This window comes from Ptychodera flava, chromosome 15 (genome assembly GCF_041260155.1).
Source record: "Ptychodera flava strain L36383 chromosome 15, AS_Pfla_20210202, whole genome shotgun sequence".
NCBI lineage: Eukaryota > Metazoa > Hemichordata > Enteropneusta > Ptychoderidae > Ptychodera > Ptychodera flava.
The window spans coordinates 22,638,516-22,663,171 of record NC_091942.1 but is presented as its reverse complement, the minus strand read 5'-3'; the positions used below and the strand labels follow the sequence as shown (position 1 = coordinate 22,663,171).

Sequence of the window (24,656 nt, the reverse complement as noted above, 5' to 3'; positions counted from 1 at the left end):
TCGCCAGAGAGACACCCATCTTGTAGCGTACTAAGAACGTGTAGCGAGGTGTAACCAAGTGTAGGAGTAAAATTTTGTGAAAATTGGAGAAGGGGGTGTGTAGCGGACGTAACGAAGTGTAGCGAGGTGTAATAGGCTGTAAGATGGTCACTTTTTTACTCGCCAGAGAGACACCCATCCTGTAGCGTAGTTAAGAACGTGTAGCGAGGTGTAACCAAGTGTAGGAGTAAAATTTTGTGAAAATTGGAGAAGGGGGTGTAGCGAACGTAACGAAGTGTAGCGAGGTGTTAGGGGCTGTAAGATGGTCACTTTTTACTCGCCAGAGAGACACCCATCTTGTAGCGTAGTTAAGAACGTGTAGCGAGGTGTAACCAAGTGTAGGAGTAAAATTTTGTGAAAATTGGAGAAGGGGGTGTAGCGGACGTAACGAAGTGTAGCGAGGTGTAATAGGCTGTAAGATGGTCACTTTTTACTCGCCAGAGAGACACCCATCTTGTAGCGTACTTAAGAACGTGTAGCGAGGTGTAACCAAGTGTAGGAGTAAAATTTTGTGAAAATTGGAGAAGGGGGTGTAGCGGACGTAACGAAGTGTAGCGAGGTGTAATAGGCTGTAAGATGGTCACTTTTTACTCGCCAGAGAGACAGCTAGAGTGTAGCGTGTTACGACGTGTAACCGAGACTAGAAGTGTTTTTCTTTTTGAAAATTGGAGAAGGGTTAAGTGTTTTGTAACCTATTCTAGAGATTTATTTTTCCGAAATTGGAGAAGGGGTGAGCGTGTGTGGATGTTTTCTTCATGATAATTCAAGTAACCAAACAAAAGGTTGCAGAGTGTTTTTATAAATTCTTAAGAAATTACTAGAGCATTTTCCGCCTGAAATTGTCATAGTCTTTCCAAATTGGCGCAAAGGAATTAATTATTTACCCTCGCGATACGTTATCGTTTTTCGACACGATAAAACCTGCGCAATTCTTCTCGAATTGGAACTTATAATACTGGCGTCACTAAATACCAGCAGTGTTTCGACAACATTGTCTTACTGGTTTACACATTTACAAATTCAGCCGGTAACCTATCTCTCTCGTGTAAGTATTCTGCGTAATATTTTCCGTTGTATTTCAACCACTTCTATGTAATATTCAGCTGTTATTAACATTGTAAGCTTATTGTTATATCAACTTATCGTTATGGTGTTTGTTACCGACATGCCCAAGATACTGTCTAAATGGACATACACACACTATAACCAGGACTGACTCAGGCAAGGGAGACAGGACTCAATCACGCAGCTAGACACTCACAGGCAGACTCATTGACTGGTGTATCAGTAGCTGGGCCGTGAGGCTAGGAATGGTTCCGTATTCAATAACAAGATCATGGACGTACTACAGACTAAGATCAATAAAAAGTTTCACATACTATTTTCTCATGTTTCTAGTAACGAGATCGACAGTGGCAGGATCTTTCTTTGTCATGACAACATCCGAAAACAAGTAAGTCTTTTGACAGCAAATGAAAAATGTTGTGACTGATTCTGAGGCAGTTCACTGCTAGATTTCAAAACGAACAAATACGTGTTGGAAAACACTCGAAGCTCCGTGTACACACAATAGATAATTCTTGCATAGTAAAAATACGTCAGTTTCGAATTCATTCATATTCTTCAACAAAAACAATCTTCGTCAAAGTAGGTTGTCAGTTATAAAATTCCCGCACAAACGTGTCAGGGTTGCTGGGCAAGCCTGAATGTCACGAATTTGAAGAAATTTTCGTAGTATGTTGGGCCGGGCTAATTTATGTTTTTAGTGTACGTAACCTCGATTTGTACACTTGACTTTCCACCTCGATGATACATGTATCGCGTATTTTCTGCAAGGAAGTTGAATATGTGACAGTTTGCAACTGACAAAATGCCACATTGAATAGACAAGTACACTAAAACCTAATGGATCATCTGATACGTCTAAACGTCAAACGGTGCAGTACGGCACCTGTGAGATCGTGTTTAAAATTTGCAACATTATAATGTTGCACATCGGCGCCGTCGTGTTTCAAATAATGAGATGACGTAATTCTTTGCTTCAGACCTCGATCACAATGGTGCACGAAAACAACTTTTTCAACGACGGCATTTCGGCATTCCTATCAACAGTCGAGATCGATAAAGCAGCCATACTCAAAATACAACTCTGTTGATCTGGCATTATTCGGCAATGGTCGGTTACCATAGGCCAGGGGTTTCATCAAGAGCCGGCAGCCGGCGAAATTGACCGGTTACTCTTACAATTTCGCCGGCTACCTTTTTGGAAATTTGAACTCTTTCATTATAGCTAAAATATGTTTTACCTTCTGAAATGATACGGACAAGTTTCATAAGATGTGTAATCAAACTTTTCAACGGCTTTTATGTGAAACAAAATTTAGAAGACGAGCGACTACTACGATCGCTTTGTACTACGATGCAGCACGGTCTTGCGTATACTGCCTCAATAAAAATCGGAATTGCAATTGACGATTCTATTGGCTACCTGAATTGCTGATTCCTATTTGGTGACCTTTATATACGCTAATGAAAACGTGCATACTACACCTGTCGGCCGTCGTTAGCTCAACTCAAAATGGTCGATGAACAAATGAAGACGGAAGCGATCGCAAGGTCAAGCTTTGCTGTACGCAGGGTTCTCAAAAATTTTGAAGTAGGCGGAAAATTCAGAAAAGTAGGCGGTTAGCTTCTGTATGCAACCAGGTTCCCTGGCGGGGGGGGGGGGGGGGGGGAGACAGTTCTGAGCAATTTCATGCATTCTTATACAGTGTATAAAAGGCTATTCCAACATACACACAGGGGGGAGGGTTTCAGGGATGGGACGTGTGGAAAAAATTTTTAAAATTTGAAGACATTTTGGAGTAATTTCATGCATTATTGTACTGTAGGAAAGACAATTTCAGCATGAGAGTGTTAAGAATTATTTTTAAATTTGAAGACATTTCTGAGCAATTTCATGCATTGTTATACAGTGTATAAAGGCTATTTTAACATACACAAAGGGGAGGGTTTCAGGGATGGGGTCCCCCGTCCCTGTAGGCAAGAAATTTTTAAATTTTGAAGACATTTTGGAGTAATTTTATGCATTCTTGTACAGTATTAAAGACCATTTCAGCATACAGAATAATCATTATCACTGCCAATTTACAACATGTTTTCAAGGGATAAAGTTTAAAAAAAGTCAGAAAAATTAATTTGATATCACTCGGGCCTGTCAACTGCATTCAGTTGACAAGGATAATAGCAAAATTTCACCAGACTGTTGTGTAGAATTGTGTAGCTCATGACTTGAACAAACATTTTGAAACACATCATAGAATGGGGCCTAGGGTTTTCAAAACCCAGATAACGATCCGCTAGAATCCTGACCAGCCTGGCTGTACAAAGTGTTTTACTGATTTAATAAACTTGATTGAAGATACAGTAAAATCAAAGAGTTTATTCAATTCAATGAGTTATAGGAACACAATTTTCAGTGATTTTAATTCACTGTACTAATTTCAAAATAAAACGAATCCGCGAGCTGATTATTGATTTTTTGCTGATGTTGAATATAATTGAAAAAGAGAGCTAAATTTCAGTGTTCATGTTTGATAAAACCTCAAACTAACGACACTGAACGCCAGCCTGTACTATACCGTGTGTGTATAAAGCACCGGTAGTCAAATGTCACACAGTACACACAACGCGATATCGGTCGACCTGAAATTTGACACTGTTATCGACGTAGCGTTTCAAAAGTACGAAAAGTGAGACCAAGTAATTTTTTGTTTATTTAGATTTGATCTAAACCTCCCAAAACCAACAGACAAAGTCAGAAAATCAAAGTTTTCAAGCGTCGACTTTCTCTTCCGCGATGCACACAACCACGGCCCCTCAACAAAACGCGATGTCGATCGACTTGAGTTGAATATTGACATCGTGATTGACCATGGATGGATTGACATAGCCTTTCAAAGTATGAAAGATGAGACTCAGTAACTTGTGGTCGCTTTAGATTTGATCAAAAACCTACCAAACCCATCAGACTAGGCCCTACTCTTACGCAGAAAACCAAAGCTCGGAAGCGTCGACTTTCTCGACTTCCGCATTTGAGCGAAACAAAAGTCGGCTTCATTCGGAAATGGTCGGCTATTCGCGGGCATAACGTGATTGTATAGTCCAATTTTCGGCTATACCCGATGTGAACGTCGGAATAATTCGGGCTGTGATCGGGCGAGCGAGGTTGACCTCGAGAGCGATTCCCAGTGTATAGTACAACACGTTCGCTGATCGCGGTACTACAGTGATAGCAACAAGTTCACCGCGTAAATTGCTAGACTACATATAGCCACATCGGCACTTCTGAAATATTATCTGCGGCTTGCAAGACCACCAAAAAAATCTAATTAATGTTATCAAAACCAGAATTTCCGGGCCAGAGAGCGAAACAGTGCTGAAAAGTAGCCGGCCAAAATACGAAAGTAGCCGGTCAATTTGGCCGGCATCCGGCTAAAATGAACACGCTGTGTACGATCCTCGGTTTTGAAGTGGACCAAGAAACAAGAGAAGGATAATTACGTGGATTTAAACTGTTTTCGTAGGCAATGACCTGATTTTCACGAAAATCTTTTTAGTAAGCCGATGTGCGTTGCACTGCGGTTGGCGTAATTGTGAAGGAGTATAGCCAGCAGGACGTATGATATGTACTGACTGCTCTTCGGTCTATCGACGCCAATAAGAACGTCGCGCAGAGTGGTTACAATGCGATCAGACCTCTAAATTCACTTCAAAAGATTTCGTCAAGTTCAATCCAAATGTGCGCTTCTGCATGAACGTACAAATTTTCATATCCTATATTAAGGTTCTTACTTTGCATACCCATATAGTCAAATAACCCTGAGGATCTTTGATTCTATTTGCGAAATATGGTGATGATTGTCATTTTTTTATCATTATTCGTTATATAAATTATCCTTTTTACCTCCACTTTTTCATCTACAGATTTCCATACCAAACATCAGGGTTCTTAATTTTAAGCATAACATTATGCATTAATAAGTTTCTAATTTACTGTGCTTAAAATATGAGTTTTTCATCCAGGATGGCATCAACAAGGGGAATGTTTCCCCTTTACCAGAAATTTCGAGGGCATTTCACCAGTTCATGTGTTCTACTTGTACCTCTAAGGTGTGACTGACACAATTCATGGCAAGAGGGGGGGGGGGGGGGTGGTCCCCTTGTCAAATTAATTGGGGGGTGCCAACATTTCAACAGAGGGGGAATTCCCTATCCCCTATCTAGATGTAACACTGTATAATATCATCTACATATCAAATTTATATCATTAATAATGGTGAATTATTATAGTTTACCTCCTAAAAGCATAGAGGCTCTAAAGACTTCAATTTTCTTTGTTCAAATTATCGTCAACATTACCACATTTTATCATTTTTAATTATGAATTATCATGTTTAGGCCTAATCTGCCAGGAAAATGGCTTTTATGATATTGACACAAATTGCCCTGGAACACTACTGACAATTCCCCCGAAAATACTATATAGAAATTCAAGTGACTGTAAGCTGTAAAAAGTAATTTTTAGCTCATTTTTCACGGTTTCCAGCCTTCGGCCGGGAGGGGGAACACCCCCTCCCGGACCCTCCCCCGATGACGACCGCTTTGTGGTCATGGCAGCTGCAAGCCGCCTACTTTCATTCTAGCACCCTATTTCAAAACTGAATGAAACCCTGATAGGCTGGAGGTATTATTCATGCTCGGAAAAGCACGTTTCATACACCGGGTAAATATCGGACATGATGTCGCTTGAAGGATGTGTGATTTCATGGCCATGCGTGTTAATCATATGTCTGTTAATGCTAGCAACGTTCACGAAAGGTGAAATAGTCTTTAAAACCGTGCAGAAATTTTGTGGAGGCTTTGTTCTTCGAATTTCGTTTTGTTTTTTATCCAAACCTGTCGCTTTACCACATTTTGCTATTTGGATGGCCCTTTCAGTTTCTGCAATTGTGATTGGTTGATTTAACTATGAAATGTCTGGATAGCATAAGGTTTCAGGTCATCATACTCGCTGTCAAATTGCTTTACTTTATTCATTATTGCACACAGGTTTTCATCATCAAAACAAAACTCTTCGGAGTCATCTTTTAATGTAGGTTCATTCGTGCTGAATAAATTTGCAAAATCGTTTCTATACCTGATCAACAGCCTCAGGATCTGTAAATGACACACCCTCATTTAAAATTTCATTGGTATCGGTTGTTTACGTATATACGTTTGATTGATGAAAATATGTCATTAAAGTCTTTCCAGAAATTTGTCCCCTCGGCCTGCACATCCAGCAATTTCTGTTGTTGTGATTTAGTACCATCGTTTGACTTTCCTTAATTCAGAATCAAACAACCGTCTAGCTTCCATAAATGATTGTCTCAGTCTTGATTTAACCCTTGATGGGCCTTTGCATCTGAGCAATAGTTTCTCTTTTTGACAAGCTGGTTTCCACAAGTCTGAGAGTATTGTTGACCACGATGGTTTATTTTCCCTGCGATGTTCCGTGGTTCTCTACGATATATCTTTGAACTGTAGATGCGTATCCATCTCACTTTTGAAAGTTCACATATCATTGTACATGGCATCAACATCCGATTGTTTCAATTGAGCTCGTTCGAGATTTTCAATGATTTTAGTGACATGAACAAGAGTGTTGTGGTTGCACATAAATTCATCTGAAATATGGTCGAACTATAAACCCGTTTTGTTTTGGGTGCAACGTTTTACAGTCACTGGAGCGCGATACAGAAACCTTGTTTTCGCCATCAAATTTTACACACGGGTGCAGTGCAGGTAGGAAAAAATACCGAGCTCATCACAAATTCGTGCATTATACCACACTTAGAATTTTTTTAATGTATTCGGATCAAGGGCTGGTAATAAACAATAGTCAACTACAGCAGAACCTTTGATAGACCTTTTCCTCATTCAACCTGAAGTTAAATTAACATTATATCATTTGCATGGCGATTTGACCTAATTCAGCTGCGGAAGTCGCCTTGCCAACGTCCTAGCTGTGGCGATCGTAGCTGTGGATTCATAGCTGTGCCAAGCCTAACTGACGTAATATTCTCATAAATATTCTTCTCAAAGGATCAAAACAAAAGAAATCATGCAATTCTGGGATAAAAAAGTAGTTATCAGAAATTACAGCTTGAACTTTATCTCAAAAATACAACAAAATTACGCATGAAAATGGCAAGCATCCACGTAAAAAATCATGTATTATGCGGAGTAGGTAAATTGCAGCATGAAAAATCTGATCTTTCAGAGATCACAATAAAGACAATTCGTTGTATTCATCAGTATAACTCTTCGAAATAAAAAAATCATTCATTTTGAATATGCTGTGAGCGACGAAAAGAGAAATGATCGGCAGTTGAGATAAGATAGCTGGACTGGCAGTATGGTGGATATGACATGGGGATCGACACCACTTTGAAAGATCGTGTATGCGATGCTATTTTGTGTGATTTTTTGTTGTAATTACATCTATTTCCACAATTGATACATGAATATCTAGGAACAGAATGCCTCTTTTCGAAAAAAATAGCATCAATGACACTGTAGCTCCCATCCTGGACTATTTAGTGTTTGTTCTCTGGTCAGATATTTGAACATGTGTGAAAGGGATAAAGTGCATGAAGTGAAAATACTTAAATGTAATGTACTGGAGATAGTGAAATATGTTTAATGTAATTATTCATAATATAAAATGGAAAAAATACAGAATTAGATATATCGAATACTGTGATACAACCATTAACTCAACAAGTCATTTACAATGACATAGTCCCCACTTGTAATAGGAGTATTAGTCTTGATGGGCAGGAAAATGTGGTCATTAAGAAGTATCACTGGAGTGTATATGTTGAGATCTATGGGCACATAGGTCTATGTCGTTGTTCCCAATTTGAAACACATGAGGCATGTCTAAGTTATGGTTCTAAATCGGCAAAAAAGATCAGACCTCTAGCAGTATTGGCCAGCCAAGAAATACATATGCACATTATAAATGAGGTACAAGATGTGAAATCTTAAGGTCTAATATCCTATCAAAATTGGAGGGTATAGAACTTGTGGTTACTGAAATATGCATATATATGTATAATCAAGGTCAAAGGTCATCGAGGTCACATGACATTTTGAAAAAAAAAATTATATTGCTAATTAATCCCTATATGCCAAAAAATCAGATCTCTAGCTCTATTCGCTTGCCCAGAATTAGATGTGTACATAATTAATGAGGTAAAGCGTGTGTTGTCATAAGGTCTCCCATCCTACTGCACTTGTGGTTACTTATTTATTGACATAAACATATATTTTAGGTAAAAGGTCATCAAGGTCACATGACATTTGGTCAAAAATTTCTCTCCTATAGTTATCCCTATATACCAAAATCAGACATCCAGCTCTATTGGCTCGCTCAGAATGAGATATGCGCATAATTATTGAGGTACAGTATGTGGCGTCATAAGGTGTCCATTCATACAACATGAAGGGTGTAGCACTTGTGGTTACCGAGTTATGGAAAAATATGTATATTTGAGGTCAAAGGTCACCAAGGTCACGTGACATTTTGTCAAAAAAATTGTTTTGCTAAGTTATCCCTATATACCAAAAATCAGACCTCTAGCTCTATTGGCTCGCTCAAAATTAGATATGCGCATAATTAATGAGGTACAATATGTGGCGTCATAAGATGTCCCATCATACCATACATGAAGGCTGTAGCACTTGTGGTTACTGAGTTATGGACAAATATGTATATTTGAGGTCAAAGGTCACCGAGGTCACGTGACATTTTGTCAAAATATCCGAGATAACTGCGTGAACGGATGGACGAACAGATGGAGGAACGGACTGACATGACCCAATCTATAAGCCCCTTGACTTCATCCAGGGGGACTAAAAACTGTGTCACTCCATCCTTTTTGCAATATGAATACGATGAGAAATGGAGTTTTAAACAAAAAAGTCCTCTAACACGGCCAAATTTGATCGCATTGTGAAACAAATCGACGTGCATCTGTATGGGGTAGGGTACTGTCCGTGCAAAGTTTGAAAGAAATTGACCAGGGCATGTCTGAGATATCTGCGTTAACAGACGGACGCACAGACGTACGGACGGACGCACTGACAGACTGACGGACAGACATGACCCAATCTAAAAGTCCCCGGACTTTGTCCGTGGGGACTAATAACCCCAAAAATGCAAACATACATATTTCACCTCAATTTGTACACTCCTTACTCTGTAACTTACTTAGTATACCTAAAGGAACCTGCGTACACCACGTTTCAACCCAATATGACCTAAGGTTACAGAGTTTAGCAAGCTGCCGCATTTTTCCTTTATTCCCTAATTTGCATATTTTTGGCACTGACATTTGAACATATTCTCAACTACACCCCTGGGTGCACCTGTACTTGAAATGCTAAGATGGTAGGTGCTGCGGTTTAGGAGTTTCTAATCTTAATTGACATACATACACACACACACGCACACACACACGCACGCACCCAAACACACATACAGACATACATACATACTTACATACACAGATATGCAAATGAACTGATTCATCTTATAAGATAGCCTCTCACTGATTTTGTACATATACCAAATGTGAGGTAAAAATGTTTCTGTTTCCTGAAAACCATGGCTTTCTGAAAATCTTAGAGAAATTGCAATAAATTTGCCTGTTTCCATTGAAAAATTCAACAAGTGAAATTCCACACTGAAAGATCTACATCTGTACATCATTTTTTAGGAACTGTGCTGTGACGTGTTATCAAATTTGATGCAGTATTTCTTAACGTATTACGCTTATAAGTAAATTTCATTAAATATGCAAATTAGACCTTAATTATCATGATACTGATAAATGTCTTTGCACACTATTACAGGACTAGATTTTGTAAACTTTGCAGAATTTCTATACACATCTTAATTATGAAAATTCATCAAATATGCAAATTAGCAATTAATTGACTTAACACTGCTAAATGCCATTGCACACTATGGTGGTCCTGGGAGATCAACATCTGTACCACATTAGTCAAATTTGATGCAGGATTCCTTACATTACACTTATCATAAATATTCATTAAATATGCAAATTTGCAATAAATTGACAAAATACTGATGTAAATCTTTGTCTGTTATCAGAGTTGTGTGACCAACACCAGTACTAAATTCATCACCATCTTTCTAGAAACCTAGCTTTTTTCAAAATTCACTAATCATGCAATTTAGTACTAATTATTCACGCCACGCCAAAAACAATGGTTTTGCATATGTATTCATAGTTTTATGTCCTTGTACCAAGTATGAAAGAATTGGCTCAGGCATGTCTGAGATACCTGCATGCACAAATGCACAGACTCATGCAACCATAAGTCCCTCACTGAACTTACCTCCGTGGGGACTAAATGTGTGTACACAATGCAACAAGACCTCTAATATGTGATATTTCTTTGAAAAAATATCATATAGAAAATGTATTTTTACTGTACATAGAAAGATAACTGATATTTTTTTTGGAGAATATACATTTTCATGACACGTAAACGTTTACTTAAATTTTTCTTGAAAACATTAATGCTTTCTATGATAAAATATGCATAATCTCTGACACATTGAAATTGGTGGGATTCAAGATTGATCAACTTGCCATTTGGCACAGTGTATGAATGTGATATTCAAGATGGCTTACATCTATTTGAATAATACATGACAATACATTTTAAAAAACACTAGAGAAATTAACACATACCCGGTAGATCATCCTACGATATGACAGAGACAGAAATACATGTTATGCTGTATAAAAGCTTGTTAGGAGGTTTTATTTACCATTAAAATATCTGTATTACATTGTAAAAGAGTGATACACAATCAACCAAGTGTTCTTACATATGCAGGCCTTGGAAAAACTAACATATATTTTCCTTAATTACAAAGGTTACAAATGCAATGTAATTTGAACTACTGGAGGAATCAATTAAATCTTACATACGTGAGGAAGTTTCAAGTATACATGTACATCAATGTACAGCTGATACAATGTCAATCCTGCCAATTGGGGATGAGATCATTATCCCATGTAAATCAGCATGCAGTATTGTGATAAAAGTCTTTACTGTGTAACAAGAGAATTTCACAATACACAGCTTTAATACTTGGCTGCATATTTTTACAGGCATACCAATGGGAACATAAAGCCTAAGACTGACCATTGTACATAATCTGAAATATTCTGAGGAAAATGATGCATCATACCTATAGCTGCATAAAACAGGTTCACAAAGTTTTCTATTCTCAAATATGTTGCTTTTAACCAACTGAACTGGGGTCCACTAGACCTATTCAAAGTATTGGTTGTTATGTTGTAAAGTTGGTTGTAAAGTGACCTAGTGACTGACAGAGCCCTGCTGTGGAGTCCAGAGAATAACTATGTGTGACAAATTTGTTGGTATGTACCTGTCGGTTTCAGTGAGTGTTTTTCCAAGGATTTGGAAAGGTGGGACACTGTGATCTATGATGGTTAAAATAGGGGGGGGGGGGGGTCACTGAGTGAGTGAAGCACAGCAAAGTCACAGAGGAAGAAATGTAGTGGAGGGCTTTTTCCAATTGACAATTGATGTCATGAATACATTCATTTCTAAACAACATGGAAACTGTCTTTTAATGGTTTGTGACATATTGGTAGCATTAAAAGTTCTCATTTGTAAGCAAGTGAATGGCAGCGGATAGAGCTCAACTAGTACTGTGTTATGTAGAGTGTAGAGACTATTTCTGACACTTATTGATGAAGAGGGTGGAAATCTTTGCTAGCTCATTTCAGGACAGCTGTAAAAATTCACAATGTCACATTAAGATCATCCCTAAGAACATGTCTGCCAAATATCAAAGCTATCAGATGAGTAACTTTTGAAACACAAATATTTTGACCAAAAATGGCAAAAATTGACCAAAAAATACGAAAATTGAAGATTTCATCAAATTTCAATATATCACACTAAGACAACCCCTAGGAACCTGTATACCTAATATCAAAGGCATCAGACAAGTACTTTTTGAGAAACACATTTTTTGACCAAAAATGGCAAAAATAGCACCAAAAAACAAAATTGCAGATTTCGTCATATATTCAATATATCATATTAAGTTTATCTGTAGGAACCTGTATACCAAATATCAAAGCTGTCAGATGAGCGGTTTTGATGAAATAAAGTTTTGACCAAAAATGACAAAAAAATTCCTTAAAAATACAGATTTGCACATATCATCACAATTTGAACAAATCTAAGTTGGGCTATCCCTTGGGATCTGTATATTAAATAATAAAGCTGTCTGACCAGCGGTTATGAAGAAGAAGATTTTTTACCAAAAACGCCTTTTTTGGCACTAATTTGGATATTTTCAACAAGATCAAAAAATTGAAAAAATTGGTTTCTCAAAATCATATAAATCATCTACACAACAAATATCAAATCAGTAAGTATGGCGGTTCTCAAGATATTTGAGAGGACGGACGCCTCACAATTAGACATACATACATACATACATAAAGACAGACGCCGGACGGATACCCATCCCAATAGCTTCTATAGACTATAGTAGCTAAAAATAAGCTCATTCACACTAACTGCAGAGCTAAAATAGAATTTAATCATTTGATTCCATGTCTGTTCTTTTTAAAGTTATATTCCTTGAATACAAGTAAACAAGTACTGATAACATATATACTTGTAAATATCTATTTTTCATAAGCTTGTCAGACTGCTAAAGGTGTGCTTGTGATTTTCTGATAACATGAATTTTTACTTATTGCAAGCAATAGTTTTGATCTCCAAAGCAAGTTTCAGATGTAGTTTTGAGCTTTTGCTCTTGATAATGGAATGGGACTTCATGTACTGTATTCACGAGTTAGTCCAATTTGCAATAATCTGCAACATAAATCTCTGTACCCTGTCCACAAGTTGACATTGCCTGAAATCCACATCGCACAAGCTTGAAGATATATCTCCTTGGAAGCCATCATTGTTTACAGGGGGGGGGGGGGGGGGGGGGGGGGGATCAGAGGAATGTGAAGGGGGTCACTCAAAATATTGATAAGGGGGGGGGTTACTCAAAATGTTGAGAGAAAGAAGGTGCAAAATGTATTGAAACATGTACCTCTCAGATTGCACCACTTCACACATCAATTTCTACAAATTTTTACTCAGTAAAATTACACATTGAAAACACCCCTGAGATTACGCCAAACTGCACCAATGCACACTACAATTTCTCAAATTTTTCCATGCAAGGGAGAGGAGCAAGCCCATCGGACACTTCCCCATCAGCCTTCCGCATGTTCTTCAATCAGTACTTTCAAAGTCTACCTATCAGATATCCCGGTGAGGACCCTGTTATGATACCCATCCATATTAAACAATACTGTATGTAGTTGTATACTGGTTATAGTGTGACCTTTGACATCTATGTTTTGTTGTGACTTTGAATTTCATTTTGTTGGTTTCACCTTTTTCAACCGTCATGAGATAACCAATGATTATCTAGCAGGGTACACTAGGATTTGAATGGTCTTTACTATTGCTGTATTTATGTAAATTATAGAAATACATGTATTGAAATTTAAGTTTTCAAAAGTGAGTGTGGGGGGGGGGGGGGGTCAGTCAAAATTTCCATGTAAGAGAAAGGGGGTTACTCAAATTCATCATGGTTTGGGGGGGGGGGCGGGTACTTGAAATTTTAGAGTTTCCGACAAAATTCCTCCAACATCCCCCCCCCCAGGCTGTAAATAATGACAGCTCCCAATGAAATTTGGGCTGCAGTGTAGCTGTATCTTTTGATGAATTTTTCACAATTTTTTTAATATCAACTCTAGTTTCTTGTTCTTCTTCTGAAAGCTTACTGGGAAACAAAGTACCTATATATATCATACATGTGCACATTGCAATGTTATTGACCAGTATATGTAAATCTGGGTCCTGATTGACATGTACACCTCTGGAGCAGAAAAAGTGTAATGGAATGTTTATAAACAATCATCACAAGTGACAATTACCTACAGGTTTGTTATTATACTACTGAGATCACCATGATACTGAGGGGAGGCATGAAATAATAATTGTGTTTTCTCAGTGCTCTGAAAGTTGAATTTTTCCTCTCTTTGAGCTGGACTACCTTAAACAGTTCAGTGTACAAGCTGCAATATGATGATGCTTAGTATTGCGGGTTATATCTGTTAAGTTGCCCACTGTTTGTCTGTGGTAGGTGTAGTGGCCTTTAGGAGTTTTTGATCCTAACATACATGTACATACAATCTGTGTGCTGAGCAGTGTAAGGGTTCACGTCTGTCCACCATACTGACTAATAGGAAATCCTCTACCAAATGGAGGTGCAATCCCACTGTCTTCATCTGAGAAAACTGTCCCTGGTAGCTGGTTCCTTTCTTTGCGTGGTAAAATGCTGCCTTAAAGTCGGTTTTGGATTTATCTTGCTTCCTCTTCTGCATGGATATACACACCTGTTCCCTAACATAGTAATAATAATAAACTCATGGAAGACAATCATGGACCAATCATGGAACATAAAACATATAATTTCTCTTCACAAAAAGTTAGTTTATTTGTGTGTTAAATATCAAAGAATTCTTGTGTAAAAAAACAAATAAATTTATTTTTCTCTCCGCTATATACATATTTCTCTAACGTAGACATCTCAACCACACCGTTTTCTTCTTGCTCAACCAATGTCCTGCTCAGTTTAAGAATGAGAATTGCTGTAACATGTATGCTGTGTATAGTATCTGGATGGATTAGTGTTAAGCTGATGCACCTACATAGTTGCTGCTGGCAATGTCAATTAAAATACAGCAATGTATCAGTGAACCTGTGTTTCTAATTAGTATTCTTGTAATCGTAAACATGCTAGCTATATAAAGACAATTAAAATACAGAAATGTATCAGTGAACCTGTGTTTCTAATTAGTATTCTTGTAATCGTAAACATGCTAGCTATATAAAGACAACTAATATAAAACACTTTGTGCAAGTTACAAGATACCAGTTCCAGCACATCTTTGCAACAACCACTTGTGTATATATACTTGGGAGTAAGGACTGAAAAGGAAAAAACTTACCTGTTGTTTGATCATTTCCATTCATCTTTCATTGTAAATGTCATGGCAAAGTCCTATTCAAAGCCCTCCACTTTGTTCTTTACTGCTCTTTGTCAAGGCAATGGTATTTCTCATCCTTGACATTGCAGCATTCACTGCTGATCCTGAATTGTAAACAGATAGACTCATGATTACTAACTCTTTAAATGACAATGATAACCTGAATGATTAAAATACATTTGATGATGGGATGTTAATGAATTTCAAACACTCATAATGTCCTTAACCCTAATGATGATAAGCATTACACACATGTAAACATTCTAAATAAGATGACCCAGGTCTATCCACAATACAATTACTCAGCATCGCAGGTGACCCGGTCAACCATCAACAAATACATGTACACGCTATGGAGATGATCCTGGGCAATCCAGAATACAAATACAGGTACACATTATTGAAGATGACCCAGGCCTATCCTGAATACAATTACAAATAAAGGTACAGTGTTTTTATTGAAGATGACCCAGGCCTTTCCTGAATACAATACAATAAAATACAGGTAAACATTAATTGTTGAAGATGACCCAGGCCTATCCTGAATACAATACAATAAAATACAGGTAAACATTAATTGTTGAAGATGACCCAGGCCTATCATGAATACAAATACAGATACACATTATTGAAGATGATACAGGCCTATCCTGAATACAATACAGGTACAGATTGTTTGTATTGATGATAGACATTGGTCATCTCCCATTATGTATTCTACATAGGCCTGAGTCAGCTTACATGTACATACTGTGTGCATGTATGCGTATTGTGGATTGGCCTAGGTCATCTTCCGTTGCATATATTATGTGTATTTTGGATATGTCTGTGCCATCTTCCATACCATGTGAATGCATTTGGATTGAGGATAGCCCTGGGACATATTCCATATCGTGTGCATGTAGGCCTGGGTCATCTTCCATACCGTGTACATGTATTGTGGATAGGCAGCGGTCACCTTCTGTCATGATGTGTACCAGTACTGAGTAACACTGTATTGTGGATAGGCATAGGTCATAATATTTGCATGAAGATATTGCCCAGGATATTGTCCAGTTGAATGTTTACCATGCTGAACAACAAGCAGCACACTGCGACATGCTAAGTCGTGTTCGATTACAAGTAAGCAAAAACGATAATTGCACAGGTTGTCCGCAGAGTTGCAGGGTAGGACTAGTTACAAAAAATGAAAGTGTACCAGGAATAGTTTGCTGAATTTCCATGGCTAGTGTTTGAATAAGAGACGAATCAGTTTTTTTTTTCTGTAAGACATCAAGTGGCCATTATAGGAAAAAAATTGTGAGACTGGAACGAGAGTGACGCTTTCTCACAATTGGTGAGAATCTCTTAATTGCCATTCTCACTGCTATCGGTGAGAATAGTTTAATTCTCACCATTGAGCACTGAGAAATGCACTTCTTGATGAGATAATAGATTCTCACCGATGGGAATGGAAATTCTCTCTAAGCACTGTGAGAATGGTAATTTTTACAGTGAGAATCAACCAGACTAATCATTCACTGGTGAGAATCAACCAGACTCATTGTTCACTTGCGAGAATTAACCACATTGTTTCACACCAGTGAACAACAAGTCTGATTCTCACCAATGAATGGTGAGTCTGGTTCATTCTCAGCTTAAAAATTACCATTCTCACAGTGCTTAGTGAGAATTTCCATTCTAACTGGTGAGAATCTATTATCTCACCAAAGAGTACATTTCTCACTACTCATCGGTGAGAACTTTTGAATTCTCACTGGTAGCTGTGAGAATTGACAAGAGATTCTCACAAATTGCAGGAAAGCGTCACTTTCTCTCTCCAGTCTCGCAATTTATTCCTATACACCCAGTTTGATTTTGAAATTAAAGCATTCATTGTTTGGACTACCAATAGAAAGAGGCGACTGTTTACACCTAGTGTACAAAATGTGATTATCTGCAGTACACCTTCTCAAAGTGAACAGTTGGTTTAAAAATTAGACTCTGTGATTGGAGAACTGAAAGCACTTGATGACTGAGGCAGAAGGGAAAGGGTAGAAAGGAAACATCTTGAAGTTACCCTGTAAATAATGCAATACTTATGATACGTCTTGATACATTTACAAAGTGCAAGTCACATAAGTGTGAAGCACACGGGAAATAAAATTTGTTGTGAATCCTATAAAGAAAGCAGTTTGTTCCATAAAAAATAGTTGTTTATTTTCATTGCCACTAGCTATCTGTGGTTCAGGATGGTCCTACTTAAATTTGAAAATCACAAATGTCCCATGGACCTGGTAATGTATTACTTTGAATGGAAATGATTATGGGACCAGTTTAATGTCATATTGTTACTGTAGCAACTGATAGGACCTGAGTATACAGCTGTCAGTTGGCCAAAATCACAGATGAAATTATATGTAATTTGGATGGCTATAGTTCTAGCTAGTCAATGTTGGTCTCAATTAGCCAGAATGGCTTAGTGGTAAATTTAGCCAGTGGAAACACTGAACAGGATATATGTAAGTACAAACCTGTGCCACAGCAAGGACCCACTGCCTTAGGAAAGTAAATATATTGATGAAAAACTCCCTCAATTCCATGGGTTTTTGCACTGCATTGATGACAACACCACCATCTCTGTTCAGTGTTGGCTGTTTGCATAGCCACACACTGTGTATTTGCTTTGCAATGGAGGATGGTATTGTCACCATGTTGTTTTTCACCAGGTTGTCAGACCAGTATCCAATGACAATGGGACGCACTGCCTCAGTAAGGGATCTCGAATCTGACTGGGTGAAAAGAAAACATTAACAAGGATGTAATGTAAATATTATCTCCTGCACATTGCTGAAATTACTTTACACATCAGTTCATCCTAAAACATGGCTTTTTATATCATTAAGATAAGAAAACTTGATTGTTTATGACTTCTGTAATTTTAATTAAACCTTTCATCACTGGTATAACTTTGCACCAAACCCATTGTAATCACTGATGATTGTGCACCTTTTTAAAGAAAACTATAATGTGGGTCACGACGTGCATTCAAGCAAGTAGCAATAAATTCATTTATACATTTATTTCAAGGGAAGACCTGGAACAGGCTCCATAAAATATACATAAAAATATGAATGCATGAAGTACAATAAAACAATAAACAACACACAACAAACTATGTGAAACTATTAAAAATATGTACAAATTTAGGCATGACATTCTGACCAGGCATCTGAAACTTTGACAAGATAATGTGTTGTCAATGGCAGGGTTGGAAATGCACACATCAAAGTAGCCATACATCTTTGAAGAGCCAAGTACCTAAAACCATTGAGTTTTATACTGTGAGTCTAAAAAACAGTGCGAGTTTAGTATTTGTAGTTTACTGAGGAACATCAAAATTAACATGAAACATGATTGGGGACAATCATACATATTATTAAAATATTCATATAAAAATATAGTATATAAAAACAATCTTCGATGATAAAGAGGCTAAAGGTTAAAACGCTTGCAGAATTCTTCATAATTATTTCAGCTGTTAGGATGCTATGTTTGAAACAAAGGAACTTCATGAATTTCATTTGCACTTGCTCAATTTTTTCCTGTTGATTTTTTTGCCAAGGAGACTACAGTACAGACACATATTCTAAAATACTTACATGTATTATATAAGTTATGTACAGAGCGTCAAGGGAGTTGATGTTGAAGAAAGAACTACAACTCCGCCAAATATAACCGAGCATGCGAAAATCTTAACTGATAATGAACAAGATGTGCAGGAAATTAAAAATAAAAAATGACTAAAAATTTAAAACAAATCTTACCTGATGAAGGATTTGTAAAAGATCAGTTGTCAATCTTTTGATTCTTGTTCCTTCTACGTTCCACATACATATACCTCTGAGGCTTTACGACCAGGTTACATGAGGTATACTAACAGCTGTAGACAAATGTCAATGAATACAATTAGAATCTTGAGATAGTCCTATTTCTCACTGTCTGTACAATGGATACTCAACTTTATAATCATGGATATGTGTCAAAAGATTAGTAAAATCATATACTCATTCATTATGTATTACCATGCCACAAATACACAGTAATCATGGTTTGCTTTTATGTCCGTGAATATGAATAATAATGCTAACATTGAAACTTTTCAGCAAAAATGTAAATAGTCAATTGTACAACGATCATAATCAATCACAAAAACAAAATGAAGTGCTTGTGGGCCAAATTATACACTTTTTAAAAAATCTCCAGATTTGCCAAATTTTTAGGGTGGGCATGACTGTGCATCAATGCTTATTACATGCCTTGATGTGGGTGCAAATCAGTGAATTGATTTGAAAAGGAACATCCGGGGAGTTAGCGGGTCGGTGAACATAATGTACTGACCGGTTTTAATGGTTACCCGGGCAAGTGAATTGCCCTTCAACGTTTTTAACATCCAAGTAGACACTTAATGATAGATGTAAAATATACATGTGCACACTTCTATTTTGACTTTTGTTAAAATCCTTTCGATGCTGGTCGATAATGGTAAAATTGTTTGAAAATGTCCTGCATATATACGCATGTAACTAAATGTGATACAGCATTTATAACCATGAAGATATTGTTGCCTGAATACATGGGTTTATGTGCCCTCGCAGCAGGTTGATAATATCATGGAAATAACAGACTCTGCTCTGACCATTAATATTTATCTATAGGCTTTGGCAAGACTGAAAGCCAAAATAAGCATGCTCGCCAAGCCTTGTTAATTTTGGACTTTCCTCTTGCCCTTGGCCATAAATTAATGATAATGGTCAGGGCTTCTCCCATTTTTTCTATTAATTTCATTTATTAAGGGTTAAAATAAGTGTGATAAGGCCATTTGTGTACAAGAAATTAAATTTTGGAATTTCAGCAAATGCACTTTTCATGTATGTACACAAGGCTGCCAAAGGAACAAGGAACAATTTTTTTCCAATACAAAACTGACAACATTTTTGCACTCTTTAGACTTTCGCCAAGTCTGTGGGCATGTAAATATCAAAAATGAATACATTGAAGCAATGAACTTCGCAGACTGGCAGGCTAGGTGGTTGGCTGGTGCTCAGATAATGGGGTGAATGCCATTCCCTACAGACTTGTGAACCTTGCAGGGTTTCAGTAGCTATAAATAACTTATATAACATCAGGTAATAAATATGCATGACTAATCTTAATCTTAATCAAGCATAATTTTCCAACTCATTTAAAGTTGGAATAGAGAAGAATAGTGAGTATAAATATGCTTTCAGAATTTTTAAACAGTCTGTGAATCTTTCTAAACATGGGGATATTTTTGCCTTCCCTGGGGAATCGCAGCGGTACAATATCATAATGAATCATGGTAATCTCCAGTCGTATGAAGTATCAGTAAATTTCACAATTGCAATCACCTTCCCTGATTTTTGTACCCATCACAGCTCTGCTCGGCTCCATACCCAAACCGGGTATTTGATTCCGCTCTTGCTGAAAAATTGTAATTTTTCAATAACATTGTTTCCAGAGAATGTTATCGTAGGAATTATAACAAAAGATGATTCATTCACTGGCAATTTTTTAGTAATTCTGGGTAAGAAATACATATATGATTGCAGAAGATGGCATAGAATACCAAGGATTCGACAATTTACAATAAGGGTATATGCAAGAAAGAATAACGGTAGAAAACATTATTTTAAGATTCAGCGGTGAGAATAAGAACAGATTCTCACTAATTGCGAGAAAGCGTCATTTTCTCGCTCGAGTCTCACAATTTTTCCCTATGATGCTGTACGTGTTTAGGCTTACAGACCACAGACGTTCTGTTGAGTGGATAGTTTGTAAAAGTGGAGTTTCCGCTACGTTCCGACGTTCTCCTCCGTAGCCTTATCACCATTTGAAGAAAAGGCTACAGAACAGAACGTCCGAACGTAGCATAAACTACACTTTACAAACTACCCACTCAACAGAACGTCTGTGTTACAGACAAGCTGCAGTACAGTAGCTCGCGCTCGAGGTATTTGGGTCGGACGGCAAAACGTGACCTCGAGCCACTGTGCAGTTACACACACTGCCACACCAGCAGTGCCACGCAGAGCTAAAGCGGCAGCATACTGATACCATGGAGGTAGATATACTTACGTGGAAGAGAGGACTTCGCCAGTCGACGAAAATACGTGATCATCAGCTGCTCCCCTACAATGGTGAGACTTGGCTGCAGTACGATGTACGGCTGAGTCGCCCCACGATGTAACAAACACAACTCATACGCGATCGCGTGGCCGCGCATTGAAGTGACTTGGGGATTCCTCGTACAGCCTCCGGTCACCGGGGTGACCCAGGCCTGGGGGTGACCGGGCGTTTGTGACAATAGGGCCGCTTTACACAGGCATATCCTTCCATGACAAGCAATCAAGTACGCCATTCATGGCTTTATTTGACAATACATCAAAGAAACTCGATGTACAAATTTTACAGAATGCTTTATAAAATATAAACCAACACTCCTAACACATTACGCTTTCAAGTGTAGTGTTAATTTAGCTTCGCTACACTTCGCGACACTTGTTCTCATTTGCATACAACTTCCCACCTCCTTTCTTGAATTAGATGAAATTGTCATTGCCCAGACGTTAGCATTCATGTAAGTAATTTACGATCATGTTGCAGTGATTAGGAAAGTATTGAAAGACACGATTGCAATGAACTTTGACCCCTTTTACCAAAATACGTACACGCTGTGTAATATGTCGCAAAGCATCACATCATACCGTGTCTTCAAAAGTGCTTCCAATTTTTTTTTCCTTTCAGAAATTCATACTCCCAATCTTCCCGCCTTGGAATCTCGAACTCAATCAAATAACTTTATATAACAGTCGGGTGTATTTTCCCTTTGACAAGAAAAGAGTAATCATGACCGAGGAATCAGTGCTAAGGAAATCGCCATACATGAGATATGTCTTTAACCATCAACAATGTCATGCATTTCGGGAGCATTTCATCATTTTGAATGCGCCTATATACACACATGTTTCGGGATACATAGATTTCTTAATCAATATGCAGCCTACAATTTCCTATGCCATCCGATTGCACGGCAGGGATTTCGCAATTTCCTCTCTGCAAACAGTGTTTGAAAAATTAAAGAGTAAAGAAATAGGTTCATTACTTTACGGGTGAATAAGGCGCACCATGATTATTATACTTCGAGCAGAGAACATGTTATTGTGACTCATTCAGTCCTGATGGCAGGCGTCTTCCAAAATGCTCACGTTTAAGTCATTCTCTTCATTGCTCCCATAGGTATTTCTTTTCAACTGCCACGTGCGTATAGATGACTCCGTACCTTTTATTAAATTTTGCAGCCAGAGAAGTATTTCAAACTGCAAAAACGTAATCCGTGTTACCCGTTAGGAGAACACCCGATGTTCCCAGCGTGTTGCTATTTGTGTCCAACTACCCCATACTCGAGTGAGTTCGATGGGTTACAGTTTACACAGAGATTTACAGGTCGCTGACCCGCTCAATTTTAAGGCATCTGGAAGAATTTATGTGCAAAACTGTTCATTAGATCAAACGTATTACTGTCACTTGTAACGAGCACAAAGAATCCTTTGTCTGACAAATATAGTTTCATCTTTTTATGAACAAGATGTTGAAGACCGCGTCTGGGTAAATTACCTTCGTTGACTTATCCGAGAACAGTAATAAGATTAACTTGATTATCTTGAATATTGTATCTTTTATGGTAGGAGAAAATCTAGAAATTTCAGTGCCATAAATGTCATACTTGTGTTTTCAGCTCAAGTTTGTTATCAGCCTTAGAGCTGTTTGTTTACTTCCAAAGCATACAGTTAGTCAACTTTCTGCGTTTTTCGCAAACTTTAAGCCACACTCTCTTAAAACACAGTAATATATATATATATATATATATATATATATATATATATATATATATATATATATATATATATATTAGAATATTATGACAACTCATTATTATTTGAGAAATTGTGAATATTAATAGTAAAAACTTCTAATTGCACTTAATATTTTAAGGGGCACTGTAAGAAGGTAATTAATTATTTTCATTTATTATTCAGTGTCCGTTCGACATTTTGCACTATATTGCTTCTTTTTGAGCGTGAGTCGGAAACTGTAATGTACTTTGCTTTGAATGCATCGAAAATCTAAGGGGACTTCGAAAAGAAGTTACGGGGGAAATTTTACAACAGCAGACGGCGATAAAATTTCGCCATTAGCCGATAACTTCGGAATGACGCTGCCAGACACACACAGCGGAAATGTCTTCAGAATAAGTAATTCCGAATTCAAGGCAATTTAATTACCAACGCATTTATAGTCGCAAATAGCCAAATCTGACAGGAATTAGAATCTAAAAGTGCACATAACATGAAATTCCTTGCCAAGGAAAGTCTGCTACAGCGCTGACATGGCAAAAGTTTTAATTAATAAAATGAAACCAGAAAAATGCAAAACTCGTGATCTTATAGCCTTACAGTTTGTGTACGAGAGCTCAAATTAGGCTCTCCTTCGTTCGTTGGGAAAAGACAAGTTTCACCTGAATCCGTACAAAAGTACATTTACGCGATCTAAGCGTGATTCACCTAGCAGGCAATCGTGCTTAATGCGCCGTGGCGTCCAACTGACGGACACTTAACCTCTTTTCGCGAAGAGAGTGCGGTGGAGCAAAGAAAAAAAACGATAATAACATATAAGGTAAATTATTGAATTACGAGAGGGTTAAATATTTGCTTTTCACGTCTTATGATTAAGGGGAAGTGAGTGTGCCCTACAGGCGAAAGGAGAGCACTTCAACGACGGGGAATAGATATATGAAAAGAAGAGCGGATATAACACGAAACAATTTAGGATTTGTAATAAAGCCTAACATTCATCTGATATAAACCTAGTAGTGATGAAAATGCAGCATTCATTCATTCATTCATTCATTCATTCATTCATTCATTCATTCATTCATTCATTCATTCATTCATTCATTCATTCATTTATTCAGCATTCGTTCATACATGAAAGACAAAATTCATTCATTCATTCATTCACAAAACCGTAATCTTTCTTAGCAAATTATATTTATGGGATTAATAGTTCATCCGGCAAAGCATTCCCTTGTACAGTCGCCTAAGTCCGATCCGGCTATATTTTCTCATTGACATAATTTGAACAACAAGATCCGCTCACTGCAGTGTATTTCAGCGGCAACTAATGAGTGAGAAAATCAACAAAACTTGCAAGTGAAGCAAAGATGGGAGCACGTTCTGTTCATATCCGTTAAAGCTGGCATTACATACTTGAAAAAAATCTCACTGAGATACGAGATTTTTACGACCG

The 24,656-nt window shown here is 37.6% G+C and overlaps 2 protein-coding genes across 2 annotated transcripts in view; both read right to left on the bottom strand.

Annotated features, from left to right (window-relative positions):
* LOC139151562 (galanin receptor 2b-like) overlaps positions 1-24,656 on the bottom strand; it is a 90,572-nt gene that overhangs the window by 42,999 nt on the left and 22,917 nt on the right. The window lies entirely within an intron of this gene.
* On the bottom strand, positions 12,748-21,701 carry LOC139151561 (uncharacterized). The gene is made up of 5 exons (XM_070724454.1): positions 21,426-21,701; positions 19,094-19,209; positions 17,801-18,058; positions 15,249-15,391; positions 12,748-14,640 (listed from the first exon to the last, which is right to left on the bottom strand). Exons 2-4 carry the CDS (start codon positions 19,157-19,159, stop codon positions 15,380-15,382), a joined length of 336 nt encoding a protein of 111 aa, XP_070580555.1. The 5' UTR covers positions 19,160-19,209; positions 21,426-21,701; the 3' UTR covers positions 12,748-14,640; positions 15,249-15,379.